General features: G+C 34.6%; 3 protein-coding genes across 3 annotated transcripts; 2 read left to right on the top strand and 1 right to left on the bottom strand.

Annotated features, from left to right (window-relative positions):
- Positions 1–2,053: 2,053 nt before the first annotated feature.
- Positions 2,054–4,082, bottom strand: LOC112734659 (isoflavone 2'-hydroxylase). The gene is made up of 2 exons (XM_025784073.2): positions 2,881–4,082; positions 2,054–2,787 (listed from the first exon to the last, which is right to left on the bottom strand). Exons 1-2 carry the CDS (start codon positions 3,769–3,771, stop codon positions 2,179–2,181), a joined length of 1,500 nt encoding a protein of 499 aa, XP_025639858.1. The 5' UTR covers positions 3,772–4,082; the 3' UTR covers positions 2,054–2,178.
- Positions 4,083–6,453: 2,371 nt separating this feature from the next.
- Positions 6,454–7,059, top strand: LOC112735639 (uncharacterized). The gene has a single exon (XM_025785167.1). The coding sequence runs from the start codon at positions 6,454–6,456 to the stop codon at positions 7,057–7,059; it is 606 nt and encodes a 201-aa protein (XP_025640952.1).
- A 4,966-nt stretch (positions 7,060–12,025) lies between these two features.
- On the top strand, positions 12,026–17,510 carry LOC140182854 (uncharacterized). Its single transcript, XM_072230407.1, has 4 exons — positions 12,026–12,383; positions 12,482–12,720; positions 16,840–16,953; positions 17,320–17,510. The coding sequence occupies exons 1-3, from the start codon at positions 12,307–12,309 to the stop codon at positions 16,950–16,952; spliced, it is 429 nt and encodes a 142-aa protein (XP_072086508.1). The 5' UTR covers positions 12,026–12,306; the 3' UTR covers position 16,953; positions 17,320–17,510.
- The last annotated feature ends 2,919 nt before the right edge of the window (positions 17,511–20,429 follow it).

Here is a 20,429-nt window from a genome sequence, read left to right as displayed (position 1 = left end):
TCTTGTTTTTTTCACAATTTGTTTACAATGACCCCAAGTAAGATCAGTCTTTCTTCTATTATTATAAACTCTTTTAGTAGTAAGATCAGGAGTAGGAGTTGCTGATGATACTTGTTCTTGAGATGGTGGTATTTCTGATGGTGTTTGAGACGAAGACATTTTTAAAATTATAGCAAAATAAACCAAAAATATTTCAGCAATAAAAGATTTACTTAAGTCAATTTTTAAGCAACACAACAACCACCACCATTCCACCAAAGTTCACTGACTTTGTGATTCAACAAAGTTAACAAACAGCAATTCAAAAAAAGTACCAGTAACAAACAACAGTAACTCTAAAACACACCAACTCTAAAACACAGCAACCAGCAACAAACAACAACACCAAAAAAACTAAATGCAACATCAGCAGCCACCAGATTCAAGTTCAACAATAATTCTAACTAAAGTAATAACCACCAGATTTAATAATAACTCTAAAAAATCAAATACAATAGTAATAACCACCAGATTCAATAACAATACTAACTAAAATATACTCATCTTCAACAACTCTAAAATTCAATTACAAATAACAGTCAACAGCAACGCCATGTTCAGTATTCAACAATTCTAGTGAAAGACCAGGGTCAAAAACTTGAAGGGAGCTCACCTGGATAACTGGTTCCCAGACCGCGACTAAGAAGACAACCACCACCCGACTGACCCAAGGGAGCAGATGCAGAGCCAGAGATGCTACTTGATTTCTGTCTTCTATGAGCTTTCTGTCGCCGACGAAGTGAACGCAGAGCAGGAGCACGGGACCGCGACGACGACGAGGTGAGAAACTGAGAGAGCGACGGGGTGAGGGCGTGAGGTCGTGACCGTGAGAGACCGATAGTGACGAGGTGAAGGCGAGGGTGAGCGACTGCCGAGTGCCAACAACGAAGGAGCAGAGAGACGAGACTGGGGATTCCACACTTCCACTACTGGATTCAGACTGATTTTTCAATTCTCAGATTTAGAGCAATGGGGAGGGGGGAATAGCATTAGAGTTTGAATTAACCGGCCGGATTACTGATTTTAACGAAAACCCGTCGGGTGAAATTGGATTTCACCGGGTCCCATGCATAGCCAGTTCGATGAGTGGTTCGGTTCAACCAGGTAATAAGATGACCGAAATTTCGGTCGAACCGGCCGAGTCGAGCCAAATTTAATAACTATGTTAATTATAATCACTCTTTTATTAAAAAAAATTGGATAGGCCGTGCCGCCAAAATCTGAGGGTTTGGCGGTGAGGACTTAGCAGTTATTTTTTTATTTGACGGATTTTAAATCCTATCTCTAATCCTTTTTTTTTTGTGAATTCAGTAGGCCAGGTTGGTCCAACAAATTCAATACATTTTGTCAGTCCTAGTCAATATTATTTAATTATTTTCAAATTAAATTATTTATTTTAAATTTTAAATCATAAATCATAAATCATTTAATTTTAAATTTTAAATTTTAAATTTAAACCTTAAAATTAGCTAATATTAACTACTTAAAAGTTAGTTCACCGTATTTTTCCTTAAATTAACTATAAGAAAAACTTAATTCACAATTACAGTATTCATAGTCAATCCAATTATGTTAGAAAGATAATAATTTAAAATTATTTTATTTAATTTAATATTTATAATTTTATATATATATAATATTTATAATTATATATTTATTATATCTAATATTATTTAATTATTCTAATAATAAGATAACTTTAATATTCTTTTTGTCCAAAATTTTTTAAATAAAAATATTATTTGTATATTAAAATTAATGGCTCAAAACAATTCAAATATATTTATACTTATAAATATATATTATTTAATTTATTTTAATATATATTTTATATTTAATATATATTTTATATTAGTTATTAATATACACATAATATAATTAAATTAAAAAAAATTATTTATATATCAAAATTAATAATTATATATTTATATAATTTAATTTATTTTTAATATATATTTTATATTTTAATGTATATTTTATTTTAATTGTTAATTTGAATGTATATCTAATAATATGGTTGTAATTAGACCACGACCCTTTATACATTCACTTATTTGAGATATGAGAACAAATAGGTAGCTGGTACGTGCGAGGTCGTATACAGGGGCATTGAAAAAGAAAACTTTCTATGCATAAAATTTATGGCTTAATAAGCTGGTTGATAACTGGTCGTGTTTTACACAAAGCCACCAATGGAACCTTCTTAGTTAAAGTGAAGCCATCGGTCTCAGTCATATCAATTTTTTCATCACCAACGCACTTCCAATCAAAACACTGAACCAAAAGAGCAATGGTCAAGCTTATTGCCCTAAGAGCCAACCCTTCACCAGGGCACGCCCTTCTCCCCAACCCAAACGCAATCAACTTTTCCAACTCCCCTTTTCTTTCGAACCTTTCCGGCTTGAAGCTCGTTGCTTCATCCCAGTTCTTGGGGTCCCGGTGAATGGCCCAACCGTTGATGAGGACTATGGTGTCTTTTGGGATATTGTAGCCTCCTATAGTACACTTTTCGGCAGAGGAGTGGGGTAGCAGCAAGGGTGCTGGTGTGTATAAACGAAGCGTCTCGTTGATAACATTTCTAAGGTAAGTAAATTTTGGAATGTCGGATTCGTCTACTATGCGATCTTGACCAACGTGAGTGTCCAATTCTTCTCTTACTCTGTTCAACGCCTCCGGATGGTTTAACAAGTTGCACATACTCCATTCCAGAGTCACAGCAGAGGAGTCCGTTCCAGCCAGAAGCATGGCCTGATTAGTTCAGTCAAATATATGAAATTATTTAACCGGTTTTACTATAATTAAATTTTCGTAGTCAGCTAATTATTATTACGTCGTACGTACCAAGCCAAGGCCCTTGATGATTTGATCGGTATAGTAGTCAGGCTGGGAGTCTTGGAGGCTAAGAAGATGGTCAATCATGGTGTTTTGGTGCTGATTCTTGGTGCGATGCTCCTGAAGAAGACCGTTCAAGAACTTATCAGTCCTACCACTAATGGTCACCAGCCTCTTCTTCAAGTTGTCGACGTCAAGCATCCCAAGCAGCGGAATGAAATCGGTTTTGTTGTTAGCCCCGGACAGTTGCAGAACCTCCGAAATCATCTGCCTGAACTGCTTCGCCTCCTCCACGTCCGCCATATCACAGTCCTCGCCGTAGTACCTCTTCCCAGAAATCATCCTCATGATGTTGTTAAACGTCATGTCGTAGAACTTGGACGACAGTTCCACTTTGGCGAAGTTCTCGGTAGAGTCCTCAGAGAGTTTCCGGATGAGTCTGGTGGTTTCGTCCCTTCGGATCGGGGAGAACGAGTTGAGGCGGTGGTTGGAGAGGACGTCGAGGGAGGTGATGCGGCGGAGGTTGCGCCAGTGCTCTCCGTATTCGCTGGATCCCACGGTGGTGTAATTGTAGAAGATGTATTTTCCGGAGAGGAAGCGAGGGCGGTTTGCTAAAACGACGTCGTTTTTGGTGAAGCACTCTTGGACGACGGTTGGGGAGGAAACGACGACGACGAGACGGGATCCAAACCAGAGGGAGAAGACGTCGCCGTATTTCTCGGAGAGGCCTCGGAAGTGGCGGTGGAGGGGTTTCTTGAGGTGGTGGAGGTTTCCTATTATGGGAAGAGAGGGTGGACCCGGTGGGAGGTTCTTGAAGCTTCTAGATTGAATGAGAAGGGTGAATATGAAGAATATGGCTACGTACAGAACTGAGTAACCAAGCATGGCAATAATCTCCATGGTTCGTTCTTCTTGATTCTTATGAATGAATGATATGAGAGCTTAGTTTGCTATGCATTTGAGTGTAGTATATTTATAGAGTGAGTGGACTAGTGGAGACTGTAGTCTGAGGCTGTTTTTCAAGTGCCACATACATCAGCTTAGAAAAATCAACGCACGAGTTCTACCACCATGTGACTGGTCCAAAAATCATACGACTACATCTGCGTGCATTTGTGTTTGCTTGTATCTATCTATATATGTTCATATCTGTGATCTATCCCACTCTATGCTTTTCAAATTTTGCCAATATTTTATTAATTATATCTTCCTAGGAAACTATATTATAATGGTATTTATGACAACCAGCTTATTTGATATATTGTGATCATCGTTGATTAGCAAGGAGAGCATACCAGCTACTCTTGTTAGAGAATCTATCCTTTTTGTGAATTCCCAAGATTTGTTTGGTCGATAAAAGTTGTGGTCCTAATCTTAAGGATGTCAGAATACATTATTTTTAACAAATAAAAATTATTACTTTATCGGTATAAATTTTAAAAAATATAAATATAAATTATTACATGTAAGATATTTGTCAAAAATAATAGAATAATATTAGATAGTTAAAATATTATAAATAATAAATAAAAATATATGATCAATAATATTTGTATTTATAAGAGAGTATAAATTTTTTTCTGAATTTAATTAACATAATTAATTTTTTTATAATTATTTTCTCTCGTTTAATTACATTAAAAGTCAGTTTTAAATTTAATATGAATTAAATCTCAAAAAATACTCTTTTATTATTATTATATTCATAATTCTATAAATTTTTCTCAAATAAAAATTTTAAATCACCTCAATACATTAAAAAAAATAAAAATATCTTATATTTGATTAGTCTTATTTATTAAAAATATCTAAAATTATTAGTTTTTAATCTACAAATAAAAATAATAAATAATAAATTAACACCAATTCATTAATTATAAATATTATGTGTTTAAAATTATAGATATTATACACATAAAATTATAAATATTAAATTAAAAATTTTTTAACAACTACTATACAACTCATGACTATTAAAAAATAAAAAATAAAAAATAAAATATAAACAAAAATTAAAAAATAGATTTTTAAAAGTAATTATTAACTAATTATATTAAAATCAATAACTAAACATACATATGAATATTAAATAAAAAGATTAAAATAATTAAATTATAACCCATTAATACATATATGAGATAATAATTTAAAAAAATACAATAAGACACATAGCTTAAAATTTGGTAATATTAATTGTAAAATTTTATTAATTATGGATATCATATGTATGAAATTATGAATGTTATTAATATGAAATTATGGATGTTATGTGTATAAACTTAAGTAGTTGATATTTTTTTAAAACTAATTATGATAAAATTTTAAAACATTTGTGTTAAAAAATCAGAATAAATTATTATTTCACTTTGAAAAACATAAAACAAATATTACGTAAGTGAAACAATAAATTAGTGATTACAAAAAAAATAATTAAAATTTAGTTACTCCAATCTCTACAATATTACATAAGTGCAGTCAAACAATAAAAAAAAAAAAATTAGTGGTTACAAAGAAAAATTAATTAACATTAATGACATTTAAAAAGTATATTATTATGATTAGTCTTTAATGCAATAGTATATATGAAAATTATTTTATAAAAAAATTTTATTAATATATGATATGTAATATCTTAATAGTTATGAATATAATGTGATAAATAAATAATAAAAGAGTGAGATAAAAAATCAAAATATAAAAAAATTATATAAATAAGTCGAATTAAACAATTTTTGACTAATTATAACTGAATTATTTTAATTTTTAAATTTTTTTTAAAATAATAATATTTGGTAACCATATAAGATTGCTCATATTTCAATTCTAATTTGATAATGCAAAACTTGTTAGGATGCTCGTATCCTGTCTAAATTAGATTGAGTTGATCATATTACTGACAAATTTAGACAACTGGTATATCTAAATTTTCAAGTTCATTCACTATCAAACATTACCATTCCAGGAGGGCCCTTGAAATGGTAAATTAAATGAAAGAATCATCGTGGATCTGGTAGTTAACAGTAGTAATGAAAGAATTTCATTCATGGCTATCTTTTTAGAGAAAGTTTTGGCCAGCAATTTTTTAAAAAATTGGCTAACATTTAATCATTTAAAAAAAACTAAATGATTATATACCATTGAATTTAATCTCATACTATTAAAAACATTATTAATGATTAATTGATAGTTATAAAACACAAAAATTACTGACCCCTAGCAATCTTCTTAAGAGTAATTTTTCTGATTTCCAGCTATTTCATTTTAAAGAATCTCTCTTCTCTATGCTTTGCTTTCTTTTTAATATTATAAATAAAAACAAGTTGTTATGGAAAATACAAGAGTCACAATATATACATGGTATATATAATGTGCTACTTGTTGAAATTTCTGATACAATGTAATAATTGGAATTTTTTTCAAATAAATAAATTAAATATTTTATTTATAGATATAGATAAAATATTATAAAAAGGTGTGCAATAATTTATTAAAATAATTTTTAGTTCTTGGAATATCAGGGGGTTAAGGGGTGATGAAAAGTTGAGGATGATAAAGGACCTAAAAAGAAAATTTAAGTTAAACATGCTAGGCCTGGTGGAGACCAAGAGACAGTTAGTGACTAAATTTGATATAGCAAAAATTTGGGGAAATAGTTGTGCGGGGTGGGACTTTGTTGAATCTAATGGTGTTTCTGGTGGGTTGCTGTTAATATGGGATGATGATTTTTTTAAAATAAGAAATAGCCACAAAGGGGAGAGATGGTTGTGTTTTGAAGGAGAGGTAGTGAAATATAATTTCCAGTGTGCTTTTATTTTGGTATATGGTGCGCATGATAGAAATGAGAAGCTTACTGTTTGGGAAGAGTTGAGTTACATAGCAGGATTATGCCAGGTTCCCTGTTGCTTCATGGGAGATTTTAATGAGATTGTACAGGTCGAAGAAAGACGGGGCACTGATAGCTTACCTCTGTCAGCTGAAGACTTCAAGCATTGGATACAGGATATGGGGGTGGTGGACTTACCGATTAATGACCGTAATTTTACATGGTTCAGAGGCCGATCATGCAGCCGGATTGATAGGGTCCTAGTTAGCCTGGAATGGCTGGAAAAGTTTCCAGAGACTCGACTACATGGTGGTCCTAGGGGCTTGTCTGACCATTGTCCTATTATAGTGGAAGACAGGAAGTAGAGAGATGGGCCGAGGCCATTCAGAAGCCTTGATTCGTGGTTTACACATGATGATTTCCTGAGAATGGTTAATGAGGAATGGAGAGGACTAGGTGAGGCACCTTTTACAGATAAATTGAAGGCTTTGACAGGTCCTCTGGGAAGGTGGCATAAAGATAATTTTGGAGGCATGGACAGAAAAATCATGAAATTTGAGGAAGAGATCAAGAAGATTGATGACGCGGTGGGTGACGGGGTTTATGATGGAACAGTGGAGGCAAGAAGAAAGGCGCTGGTGACCTGCTGTGAGAAATGGTATGTACGGAAGGAGCTTCATTGGAAGCAGATGTCGTGTTCTAGACATGTGAAGGACATTGATAAGAACACGAGGTACTTCCACAACTTAGCCTCTGCGAGAAGGAGAAACAACAGGATTGATGTGCTACTCATTAATGATAGGTTGATAAGGAACCAAGCGAGGATTAAGGTTGCGATTAGAGACTTTTACAAGAAGTTGTACCATCAGGAAGAGTCTCCTTTGGTGGGGTTCAGGGATGAGTTGGTGGAAATGATTAATGAGGAGGATGCTTTGGCTTTGGAGGTGCAACCAACTCCAGAGGAGGTAAAAGAAGCAGTATGGGATTGCGAATCTTCCAAAGCTCCTGGAAGTGATGGGTACAACATGAACTTTATAAAGAGATGCTGGTCTGAAATTGGCACAGAAGTTACGGCGGCAGTGTTGGATTTCTTCCTGTCTTCTAAGTTACCGGCGGACGCTAACCTCACTTGGGTGGCGTTAGCCCCTAAGTTTACTGGGGCAAACGAAATCAAAGATCTGAGACCGATCAGTATGGTAGGCTGTGTCTATAAGGTCATTTCGAAAATATTGGTTAGGAGGATGCGAGCAATCATGCCACGACTAGTAGGTGAGACTCAAAGTGCTTTTGTCCAGGGACGTAAGATTCATGATGGGGATCTCATTGCATGCGAAACTGTTCAATGGGTTAAAATGAGGAAGAAGGAAGCGGTGATAATGAAGCTGGACTTTCAGAAAGCATATGATAGAGTAAAGTGGAGCTTTGTAGACCTTGTGATGCAAAAGATGGCCTTTGGATGGAGATGGAGGAGTTGGATTATGGAGTGTGTAAGTACAAGCTCCATGTCAGTGCTGATAAACGGATCACCATCTAAGCCTTTTAAGATGGAACGGGGTTTGCGACAGGGTGATCCACTATCTCCATTTCTGTTTGTACTTGTTGTTGACGTGTTACATAGGATGTTTGGGAAAGTAGTGAGAAATGGGCGTATCTCGCCATTACTGGTGGGTAGAGATCAGGTTGAGCTGTCACATCTTCAGTTTGCAGACGATACTATCCTGTTCTGTCCCCCTGAGGAAGAGACCATTAAGAATTACAGGAGGATCCTTCGCTGTTTTGAGCTCATGTCGGGATTGAGTATTAATTTTGATAAGTCTAGCTTGATCCCTATTAACTGTGATTATCAGTGGGTGCAAAGTATGTCTAGAGTGCTGGGTTGTAAGATTGCCTCTCTGCCGGTGAAATACTTGGGGATCCCCCTAGGAGCGAACCCGAGGTTGGTGAAGACTTGGAAGCCCATTATAGAAAAAGTGGAGGAGAAGCTGAGCCTCTGGAAAGCCAAAGTACTCAATAGAGCCGGTAAACTGGTGCTTATTAAATCTATTTTGAACAGCCTCTCTATCTATTATTTGAGCTTGTATAAAATGCCGAAGGCTGTTGCAGAGAAGCTGATTTACTTACAGAAAAGGTTTCTTTGGAGTAAGGAGGATGGAAGGAATGGTATGGCAATGGTCAGGTGGGAGGTAGTGCAGGCTCCCAAAAAACATGGTGGTTTAGGGATTGGGGATGTGATGGTGCGCAACACAGCCCTTCTCTTTAAGTGGTGGTGGCGGTTTTCGAAGGAGGATTGTCCCTTATGGAAGAAGGTGGTGTGTTCGTGTAACAATCTGAGCCCCAATGTGATGCTGTCTTCTCAGGTGTTACCTACTCGGGGGGACCTTGGAGGGATATCTGCCAAATACAGTTCAAGGACCAATAAGTTAGACAGAAGATGATTAATGGATTGGCCATGGAGATTGGTGATGGGAGAAGAACTCGATTTTGGGAGGATGTATGGCTGCGTGGAGGGCCTTGAAGGACTTATTTCCGAGGCTATTCTCAGTTTCAAACCAAACAGGATCCGTCATAGGGGATTGTGGGTTTTGGGACGGGTTAGAGTGGAGGTGGAACTTCCATTGGAGGCGAGAGCTTTTCCAATGGAAATTGGAACTAGTCAACCAGTTGCATGAAACTTTAAGACTGGTTAGACTTGCATATGACAGAGAGGATAGAGTGGTGTGGAAATTTGATAAACAAGGTGTATTTTCGACTAACTCCTTTGTGCAGGAATTGCAGGTGGAAATGCTTCCAGAAGATATAACAAGTTACAACTTTACTAAGACTGTTTGGAAAGGTCTAGTCCCGCAAAGAGTTGAATTGTTTGTTTGGTTCGCTTTGATTGGAAGGGTCAATACAAAGGAGAGGCTGAGTCGATTGGGAGTGGTTACTCAGGAAGATGTGACATGTGTGTTATGTAATCAAAGTGTTGAATATGGTCACCACCTGTTTCTTGGTTGTGTCTTTACTTGGCAGGTTTGGTGTGCTTGGTTGTCATTCGTTGGAAGACAATGGTCGTGCCCAGGGACGCTAAAGGAACATTTTCTAAGTTGGACTGAACACCCAATTCGTAAACAGGAGCGCAAGAGGTGGATGGTTTGTTTCTGTGCGATTATATGGAATATCTGGTTAGAAAGAAATACAAGGATCTTCCAGAATAAAGGTAGAGGGGTTGAAGAGCTTATTCAACAGTCTTTCACGAACTATAAGGAGCGGCTAGGTGTGGATCCCTTCTGTTGTTGATGGCATTGCCGAAGGTGACAGGAGGTATCTATTAGTGTCATCTGAGTTTAATTTAGTCTGTTGTCCTTAGTTTGTTTGTTATTATCTTGTGCTCCACTTGTTGTGTTGAGCTTTTATTTTAAAAAAAAAAAGATATAGATAATTTGTAGTCTATTTACGAATTTGTGTTTTTTTATTTATCTTATTTATTGTGTAAACAAAATAAAATTATGTATATTTTGTTTACAGTGTTTACATAAATGTATTTTTATTAGATTATTTTAATTATAATTTTAATCCTACGCTAAAATATTAGATTATTTTAATTGTAATTTTTTTAAAATAATGCATATATCTTGTTTACAGAGAGATATTTGTATTTTTCAAATTCTATATATCTTGTTTACAAATGTGATATGCACAACGTAAATTATATCTTATTTCATTTACCGTGTAAATAAGATATACACAATTTTATTTCATTTATACTATAAATGAAATAAATAAATAAATACAAATTCGTAAATATAGGTTACAAATTATTTATATCCAAAAATAAAATATTTAATTAATTTATTAAAAAATTTCTGTAATAATTTGGCTAATAAAAAAAATCTATGAGACCAATAATTTTATTAAAATATAACTAATATTTAACCAATAAAAAAAATAATTTTATACTATTAAAAACACTAATAATAATAATAAATTATAAAATTTACTTGCGCTGCCACTCCTCACTAATAAAATATGTTTGCTGAAATGTCGTCATTCTCATCCTGTCATCCATATATACTTATCAAATTAGTACAACACACATGCATGGACTCTTGGACTCTTCACGATCCCGCACGAGTAAAATAAAGATAAGTCTTTGAATTAATAAATGTAGTGGTTAAAAGGTTGAAAAAAATGAATAATAGTCCAGATTATTGACTGGCTCTTATTTTAAATATAGTTAATTTTATAGTATCTTTTGTTTAGTGTGTAATTTTTTTTAAATTATTTTTTATAATAATTTTAAAATATTTAAAATTTTTCAATTTTTATATTTTTAAATTTAAAATTAATTATTTTACTTATTTTAATAATTAAACAATATCTTTTAAACACCGTAATAAACACCTTTAAATAATTCCCTTACAATATAAGTCTTTATTGTTAAAATCATGAAGTCATAACAATATAAATACAGGAAAACTGTATTGATGGTTGCTTCTTCTCTTCGGCTAACAAAGAGGAGTTAGGGGAATTGATTCCCAGCTACCCACGCTGTTCTTTTCTCTACTGCAAACATGAAGAAACTGGAAAAAAAAAAAAGGTATGCATTTGTGATCATTTGAAATAATATTATGGGGAATTCTATCCAATATTTTTTAAAATAAAAGATAAATAATCTCTTTTGATATGTCTAATAATTATTAGATAAAATAGATTAAATTATTACCGTTAATATTAACTTTTAATTTAACTTAAATTATTATAATCATCTAATTAGCTAATAAAAAATCAGTTAAAATAATTTAAATTTATCTTGTTTAATATTTATTAATTATCGTTACAATTAGTAAATATTAAATACAAATTTAAACTATTTTTTTATCTTTTTAGTATTATCGTAAAATTATATTCATTATTCTTAGATTAAATAAGATGTCTTTTGAAAATGTCTTCAACGGCACTATATTTTATCCTTGCATTGGTCAATTAAGGTTCATTTATTTTGAATAAAATAATTGTAATTGGTATTAGGAACTAAAATATATAAGTGCTTGCTTTGATACGATAATAAATTATTAAAAAATTAATACGTACTGATACGATAAAAAAATTAGACTAATAAAAAAATTTCGCATAAATTATATAATCTCGATAATATTTATTTTTATTTTTTTAAATTATATCATTAGATATGCTAAAATATTCTTATAAATAATTACAAAAAAATAAATATATCCTTTTGATTGTTTTTTATTAAAAGACTACATAATTCTTTTTTACTATTATAACAAAAATATTCTTATATAATAAAAAAATTAAAATAAAATAATCTTAATATAATCATCTAAAAAAAAAAATCAAAACTAAATAAGCAGAAAACAAATCCTAATTGTTCATTATTTGAGAAAACAAATTTTCAATTGTTCATTTAAATATCTCTTCCCGTTTTCATCCTTATTATGTAGACGATTATTTGTTTGTTGTTAGTTTCATAGTTGTAAGAATCGGACCGGACCGGTCGGTTATCGGTGGTCTGGCCGATTCGATTTATAGTTTGGACCGAATACGCAATTAAACCGGCAAGAACCGGACGATTCGTCAGAAACCGGCTAAAACCGGCCAGTTCGATACAAATGCGCGAACCGGCCGGTCCTATGGTACTCCCAGCATTTCACAGGTCTACGGTGCTCCAGCCGTCCAGCGCCTCATGGTAGGCTCGAACATTACTCCTATGCTCCTTTCCCTCGCAGATCTTCGGTGCTCCACCAGTTGAATATTGATTTCAATATTCAAAAATTCATGCTGCAGGACTCGAACTCATGTCTCTCTTGTTGCACTCAACAAGGTATGTCGGTTCGATACAAATGCGCGAACCGGCGGGTCCTATGGTGCTCCCAGCATTTCACAGGTCTACGGTGCTCCAGCCGTCCAGCGCGCTCCTTTCCCTCGCAGATCTTCGGTGCTCCACCAGTTGAATATTGATCTCAATATTCAAAGATTCATGCTGCAGGACTCGAACTCATGTCTCTCTTGTTGCACTCAACAAGGTATGCCATCAAGCTGCTTTGTCACTTTTATACTTTATGTGCTTGTTAATATATATATAATTGAATTGTTTTATATTTATTTAATTTAATTTTAGTTTTATACTCACCTTTTTTTTAATATATAATTCTTTAGGATTTATACTATTATTAAAATGTTAGTTAATATATTTATTTTAAATTTTTTAAAATATTAAGTTAAGTAGTATGTCTTCGAAGATTTTGACTTAGGATTAATTAGTAGAGATATATAAGCATCACTATTAAATTTCACATAATAAATTGATAGAGGACATAACGTATCCATGGTTTACTGTCGTGAAGGACCAAATTGATACTTTATTTTTTTCAAGGACTAATTAATCCGAAGTAAAAAATTTCAAGAACCTAATTATCACTTTACTAAATTTTTTATTATTTTATATTTTTTATTCATGTGAAACCGATTTTACCAGTTCAACTAACGGTTTATCGGTTGAATCAATAAACCAGTAAATCAGTAACCTGATCGGTTCGATCACTGGTCCGGTTCTTACAACTATGGTTAGTTTAGTCAATAGTCAAGCAAGCTTTTTTTTCCTTTTAACTTCCCCCTTAAAACAAACCAAACTCCTCTTTCATACGCAATAAGTTAAACATGTAGTGGTGATATATATAGTCATACAAACACAAATTTTTATAATTGTTTAAGATTAGTTGATTAAAGAAGCCAATATATATGTATAAGAAACGGTGAAAGAAGTATATATTAAGATAAATGAAGGAGACACAAGTATTATTTGTATATAAAGTCGTCTTGACATGCTTGTTAGCACTTAGAAGCCCATTGCTTATGTTTGTGTCACCCACATTAAATGAACGCAAAAAGACAAATTATGAAGCTCTTTTTTTTCGATGGTTCGATTTTCTGATATTTTAGGCGTAGAGAAACTACACCAATTCATCTCGAATTTAGTGGGTAAATTCTATTATGATGACCATATTATAGGAGAGGTCCTAGAAAGAATAGTTTGGCTTAAAAATAATAAAAAGCTTAAGACTAGGGATGACAATAATGAATATCTATAGAGTAAGATCTTTTTCTTGTTTTCCTTTTGGTTTCGAAAATTGTCTTCTATCATTGTTCTATTTTTGTTATAAATTTTTGTTACTTAGATTATTTTTTTTATTAATAGTAGATATAGGCTTATTTGTTATAATTTTTTTTAGTGGAAGTACATATGTATTTAGTACATAATATATAACTCAATAGATATTTTTAATGAGATTTTTTATTCTCTTTAACAATGAGAATAATTTATTTTTTTCCTATCTTAATCTCTTGCGGTTCATCAAACCATCAACATTACAGCTTGAACAGTTTAAGGTATGAAATTTTTTTCATGGTGCGGTGAATATGAAGAGCAACAAAACTGTGAATCAAATTGAAAAAGTTGTGAATTAAGATCTAATTGTCGCCAATTTTACCATTTCTTTCTTTCCCTAATTTTTCTTTCGACATTTTCTTTTCCCCTTTATTACCTTTTCCTTCAAACTCATTTAATAGAGTTTGATGAGAGGTTATTTCACAAGATTCTTTCTTGGAGAACATAACTGTTCCAATCAACGAGTTGGAAGGAAGAAGATCTAAATCTTTATTACTCTGTGATTCATTGATTTCTCAAAATGGCGAACATGGTAAACAAATCCTCGAGTGGTGATTTTGATAACAAGAGCAATACCAAGCTCCTCCATTAACTCACAAATCTTCAATATCAAATTTTGAAGAACACTACAAGTCTGATTCAATATCAATCAAACCCCTATTTTCTTTTCCTTAGAGAAAATTTAGGCAGTAGAGGTCGTGGAGTTATATTAGCATGCTCTCGTTGTAACAAGTAAGGCCACACAGAAGATGTGTGCTATAAGAAGCATGGATACTCCTCTCATTTCTATCAACGGCTGCAACATAACACCACATCATCAATCACTTGATCACTGAGGGGCATGATGATATACTCAGTGACAAACAATTCCAGCTCAATTGTCTTCAAGAGAACACTAGAATATCAAGATCTGGGTTTACTCCAGAGCAAAGATTTTCCTTGTTAGAGTTGATCAAAGAGTGTGCAACAACAACCTCATAATACAAATCAAATTTTGACTAATTCCATTCAGACCTCCACTTCAGGTAAATTCATTGCATTATATTTTAATGCGAGAATTATGAGTATTATCACTCCAAAATCTGTACTATGGATCATTAACTCTGGTGCAACAGATCATGTGACTTTTGACTTAAAAGATTTTGCAAGCTTTTAAAATATTGCTTCAATCAATGTGATATTGTCAAATGGGACAAAAAATGTTAGCACCATCATTGGCACAATCACATTCTCTAAATTTTTTTTTCTCAAAAATGTTTTATACATTCCTTCTTTTGATTTTAAACTGATCTCTGTGTCAAAATTAACCTCAAACTTACATTGTCAACTGTTAATCAATGATAAATGTTGTGAGATACAAGATCGATCCACATCAAAGATGATTGGCATTGTTGAGTGTATAGAAGGATTATATACAATGAGTAGAGAACCATAATTCTCTCACTTTCCCCCTCCTCCAACAAAGCAAGCTTCAGTGGCGGCAACTATGACTACTATTCATCTCACAACACCTTCACACAGTGAGCACAACAACATTTGGCATCTTAGATTAGGACACATACCCATGCATAAATTGATTTTACTGAATATTATCCCTTTATAGATTATATTGTTTCAAAACTTCCTTGTGACTCATGTCATTTTGCAAAACAAAAAAAATTATCTTTTGATCTTAGTATCACTGAAATAAAAGACTGTTTTGACTTAGTTCATATGGATATCTGGGGTCCTATTTCTGTCCCTTCCAATGAAGGACAAGAGCAGATTTACTTGGACTTTTTTTTATGAAAACCAAATTTGAGGCATCACAATTGATTATAATTTTATGAATTTTGTCAAAGTACAATTTAAAAAATAAGTTAAGTGTATAAAGACTAATAATGGGCCAGAATTTACTCTAAAATTCTTTTTTGCATCAACTGATATTTTACAGTAAGGGGTGCACAGACCCGGACCGGCCCGAAGGCCCGGCCCGGTCCCGAAGGAATTTGGGCCGCGAAGACCCGGACCCGAAGTGACCCGAAGTGGACCCGGGGAAAAAAAATGAAATCAGAAAGGGAAGTGAAGCCGGGACCGGGCCATGGCTCGGGTCACCCGGACCCGGCCCGGTGGCCCGGCCATATATACGTTACACACACACAAACGCGTTACAGCCTTACAGTACAGGTTTGAGGTTTCTAATTAGGGGCTAGGGCAACACAGAACACGCATCGCATTCACTGCCTCGTGCCTCCTTCAGCAGCTCAGCGCCTCAGCCCTCGCCCCTCAGCCATTGAGGCTCACCCCCACACCCCAAGTCCCCACTCCGGCACTCCCCACGCCCCACTCCGGCTCTGGCAGTCGCCACTCCCACGGCGCAGGCCGATCCGGTGACCTTGACCTCATCTTCTCTCCCCACGGCCCACTCCGAGTCTCGCGGCACACACCACGAAGTCGCCGACTCCTCCCTTTCTCATCTCTTCACAACCCTCCGTGTTCACCCCAGTCACCGCCGAAGCTCTTCGTTCGACGGCCGACAGTGACGACGTACGGTGCTGCCCTGCTTCTCGGCGACGTTGCTCTGCTCTGCTCTGCTACTCCTGCTCCCTCTGCTTTGCTCTCTTCTCCGGTCTTCTTTTCAGGTCTTCTGCTCAGGTAAGTAATTAATTTTATTATGTCATTAATATTCTGATTAAGGATTAGGGTTTTTGATAAACAGAATTTGTGAATTTTGGTTGTAGGTGTTGATTTTCATTATTAGAACTCTGATTAGGTGTGGCTGTTGATGTGTATTTAGCTTATTTTTTGTTCTGATTCACTGTTTACTACTGATTTCTGGGTTTACTAATTCTTTACTGAGTAGGTGTGGATTTACTGATTCTTTACTGATTAGGTGTGGGTGTTGATGTGTGTTAAATGATTTGTTTAGCTGATTAGTTACTGATTATCTTGTTCAGTTGTTCTTATATGACAAGTTGAGCTGAACTATATTGTACAGGTGCATTGGACCATAACATTTATCAGAGCGAAGGTTCACCTGCACCAGAAGATCCAGAGACAGCCAAGAAAGTAAAATTGCTGAATGAGAGTATGAAGCAAAGCTTGGTTTAAGGTAATCCAGCACTAACCATTTTGGTATTTTGCGCAATGAAGCTGCTGCACACACGCATTCACATGTTCATATTTTGAGAGTATGAAGCAAAGCTTGGTTTAAGATGTTTGGCATTGTTTGGCCATTTGTGACTCTTTCAAGTTGCATCATCCCCTGCCTACAGGACAAAGAGGGATTGTTAGTGTAATATGGTGAAGAGAAAGATTGGATATTGTATAATCCTTATTCTGCCTTCTAGTGTTTGTTTGGTTGATGATTAATTGTATGTAAGCATCTTTTTTTTTTCTTTATTGTATGATCATTTTTGTTTGTTTGGTTGATTGCTTGATCATTACTTGTATGTAAGCCATTTTATTTGTTTTGTAGGTTTCACTAATGCATCCACATCACAAGGAACAAGTTGACAACATTAATGGCTATTGATAGAGGATGATTATTCTTATGTATTGTAAACCTTAACATCTTATTTGTATTGACTTAAATATTATTGTGTTATTTGTATTGACTTTAGACTAATGTATATTATTGTGTTATTTGTATTGACTTAAATATTTAGTGTTATTAGACAATATTAGTATTGGACTATTGATTGTGATGATGCTTTGGTATTGATTGTGATTATGTTTTAATTTTGAAGAAGGGTTGGTTATGGCTCGGTTTTCACCCGGTTTAATTGTGGCCCGAAAGACTGTTGGTTTCATCGGGTCTAGGGCCGGGTCTGGGTCTAATAAATAGACCCGGTCTATATTTCGGGCCGGGTCTGGGTCACCTCAAATCCGGCTTCACCCGGCCCATGTGCACCCCTATTTTACACCAAACCTCTTGTGTAGAAACACCAGAGCAAAACGAAATTGTAGAGCGAAAACACCAGCACATTTTAGGCGTTGTTAGAGTACTGTTATCCTAATCAGGAATTTCATATTGTTTTTGACAAGGGAAAGTATGAGGAGCCAATGAAATATTTGTACAATGGAGGTTTAGGGAGTATTAGAGATATAACCATTAGTGTTATTTTTTCCTACCAGATGAAGCTTTTGGGATGAGTGGTATCATGACATGGTATTAGAGCTCTAGATCCGAAAGGTCAAGAGTTCAATACTTGGTGAACCTGAAAATCAGTTTAAACTTTTGGGAAGATGTTTATTATCCCTAGTACTCGGATGATTATTCTAGATAGTATGGGGATGTTCATTTTGTAACTCATATAGTCCATTGTACACATTGTACAAATAAGCCATTGTCTCCCTAGCGGGACTCTTTTGACAATACGCAGTTGCTCACGCTATTCACCTAATTAATAGGCTGTCCACCACCAAACTAGATAATGCTAGTTCTTATAAGCTTTTGTATGGTAATTTATCTGACCTTTCATATTTAAGAGTATTTGGTTCTCTTGCATATGCCTCCACATTAACAAATTCAAGAACAAAATTAGATCCAAGAGTTAGAAAAATAACTTTTCTCGGTTTTAAATTAGGATCAAAGGGTTTTCGACTTATTGATTTAAAATCAAAGGAAATTTTCATATCTAGAAATATAACTTTCTATGAAACTCATTTTCTATTTTCACATTCCACTAGCACTAACATTCATGCAGTACCCACGCGTACTCTACAATGTATTGATATTTTTCAATATGATACACCATCCACACATCATTTGTAATCACCCACACCTACCACACTCACAGATTCAAATGAACATTTCTCAAGTTCAATACACTCACCAATTTTCTCACACACCATTGCACCCATTACCACACCACACACCATCAATGCACCTACATCACAAAATTATGACATCACACATGACTACATTACTAGAAAATCTGAAAGAGTCAAGAAATCGCCTGCTTATTTGAAGGACTACTGTTGTATGATAACCCATACAACTCACTCTAGCAACTTTGTCAACTCTAACTTTTTATATCCTAGATCAGAACAGAACTTGGTGTCTCACTGAACTCCCAAAAGACAAAAAGGTTGTGGGTTGCTAATGGGTTTTTCGGGTAAAATTCAATCCCGATGGCACCATCGAAAGGCATAAAGCGAGGTTAGTTGCAAAAGGATTCACTCAAGTGCAATGAGTAGATTATGGTGATACTTTTAGTCTAATTGTCAAAATGATTACCCTACGAGTAATGTTAGCATTAGCAGTGGCAAAGAAATGACATTTAAAACAGCTGGACATCAATACTGCCTTCCTTCACAGAGATTTGAAAAATGAAGTTTATATGAAAATACTATCCAGTTTGGCTGTGTCACAACCAAGTTTGGTTTGTAAATTACAAAAGTCTCCATATGGGATTAAGCAAGCAAGAAAAAAATGGAACATTAAACTCACTCAGACTCTTGTGGATGCGGGTTATAAGCAGTTTTTTTATGATCATTCACTCTTCATCAAGAAACAATCTGAAAGCTTCACTGTCATTCTAGTATATGTTGATGACTTGGTTTTAACTGGGAATGACATTGGCGAAATCAATACCATTAAGCAAATTTTGGATGACAAATTCAAAATAAAGGATATTGGTGATCTCAAGTATTTCTTGGGAATGGAAGTGGCACGCTCTAACTCTGGAATTCACATTTATCAGCAGAAGTACGTCATGGACCTTCTCAAGGATTTTGGTTATCTAGATTGTAAGTCTCTCTCCACTCTTTTTTATTATAGTCAGAAACTCTCGAAGGAATCTGGTACCATTTTAATGGATAACACTATTTACAGACAGCTCATCGGCCGACTCCTTTACCTCACAAACACTAGACCCGACATCTCTTTTCGCGTACTCTGATATTTAAAGGGCAGACCTACAACTGGTCTATTCTTCTCATCTAGTTCTAATCTACATCTCACCGGATTTGTCGATGCTGACTGGGCTACCTGTGCCAATACTCGTCGTTCTATTTCTGATTATTGGTTCATGCTTGGGAACTCTCTCGTTAGCTGGAAGAGTAAGAAGCAAACTACAGTTGCCAAGTCCTCTGCAGAAGCTGAATATAGGTCTCTTGCTGTTGCCACTTGTGAAGCTAATTGGTTGTCTTTCTTAATAGATTTCATTGGTTTGCCGCTTCAAAAGTCGATCACTCTGTTCTATGACAACCAGTCAGCCATTCACATTGCCAATAATCCCATCTTTTATTAAGGCCCAAGTCCAAATAAGATAAAAAAGCCCAATCCATAGATTGGCCTCCCCGTGTAACCGACCTCCCCAGAAGAGGTCGAATACGACACAGACTACATCACAAAGAAGTTGGAATATCATATTAGCTGGCAGACAACCCTTATTCAAATAAGTAACTGCCCTTAAAATCTCTCAACCCACTTCGAGGAGTCATATCTCAACCTCTTCCCTAAGATAAAGAGACGGTTATCCACCTAAAAAGGTGAAACTACTCCAATGGTGGTTATTAGTTTACCACTATAAATACACTAACACCCCTTAGGTATCTCTAAATTTTAATACTCTCTAAACT

This window comes from Arachis hypogaea, chromosome 3 (assembly GCF_003086295.3).
Source record: "Arachis hypogaea cultivar Tifrunner chromosome 3, arahy.Tifrunner.gnm2.J5K5, whole genome shotgun sequence".
In the NCBI taxonomy this organism is placed as follows: Eukaryota; Viridiplantae; Streptophyta; class Magnoliopsida; order Fabales; family Fabaceae; genus Arachis; species Arachis hypogaea.
Note: the sequence above shows the minus strand (reverse complement) of the source record. Positions and strands in the feature narration are given on the sequence as shown.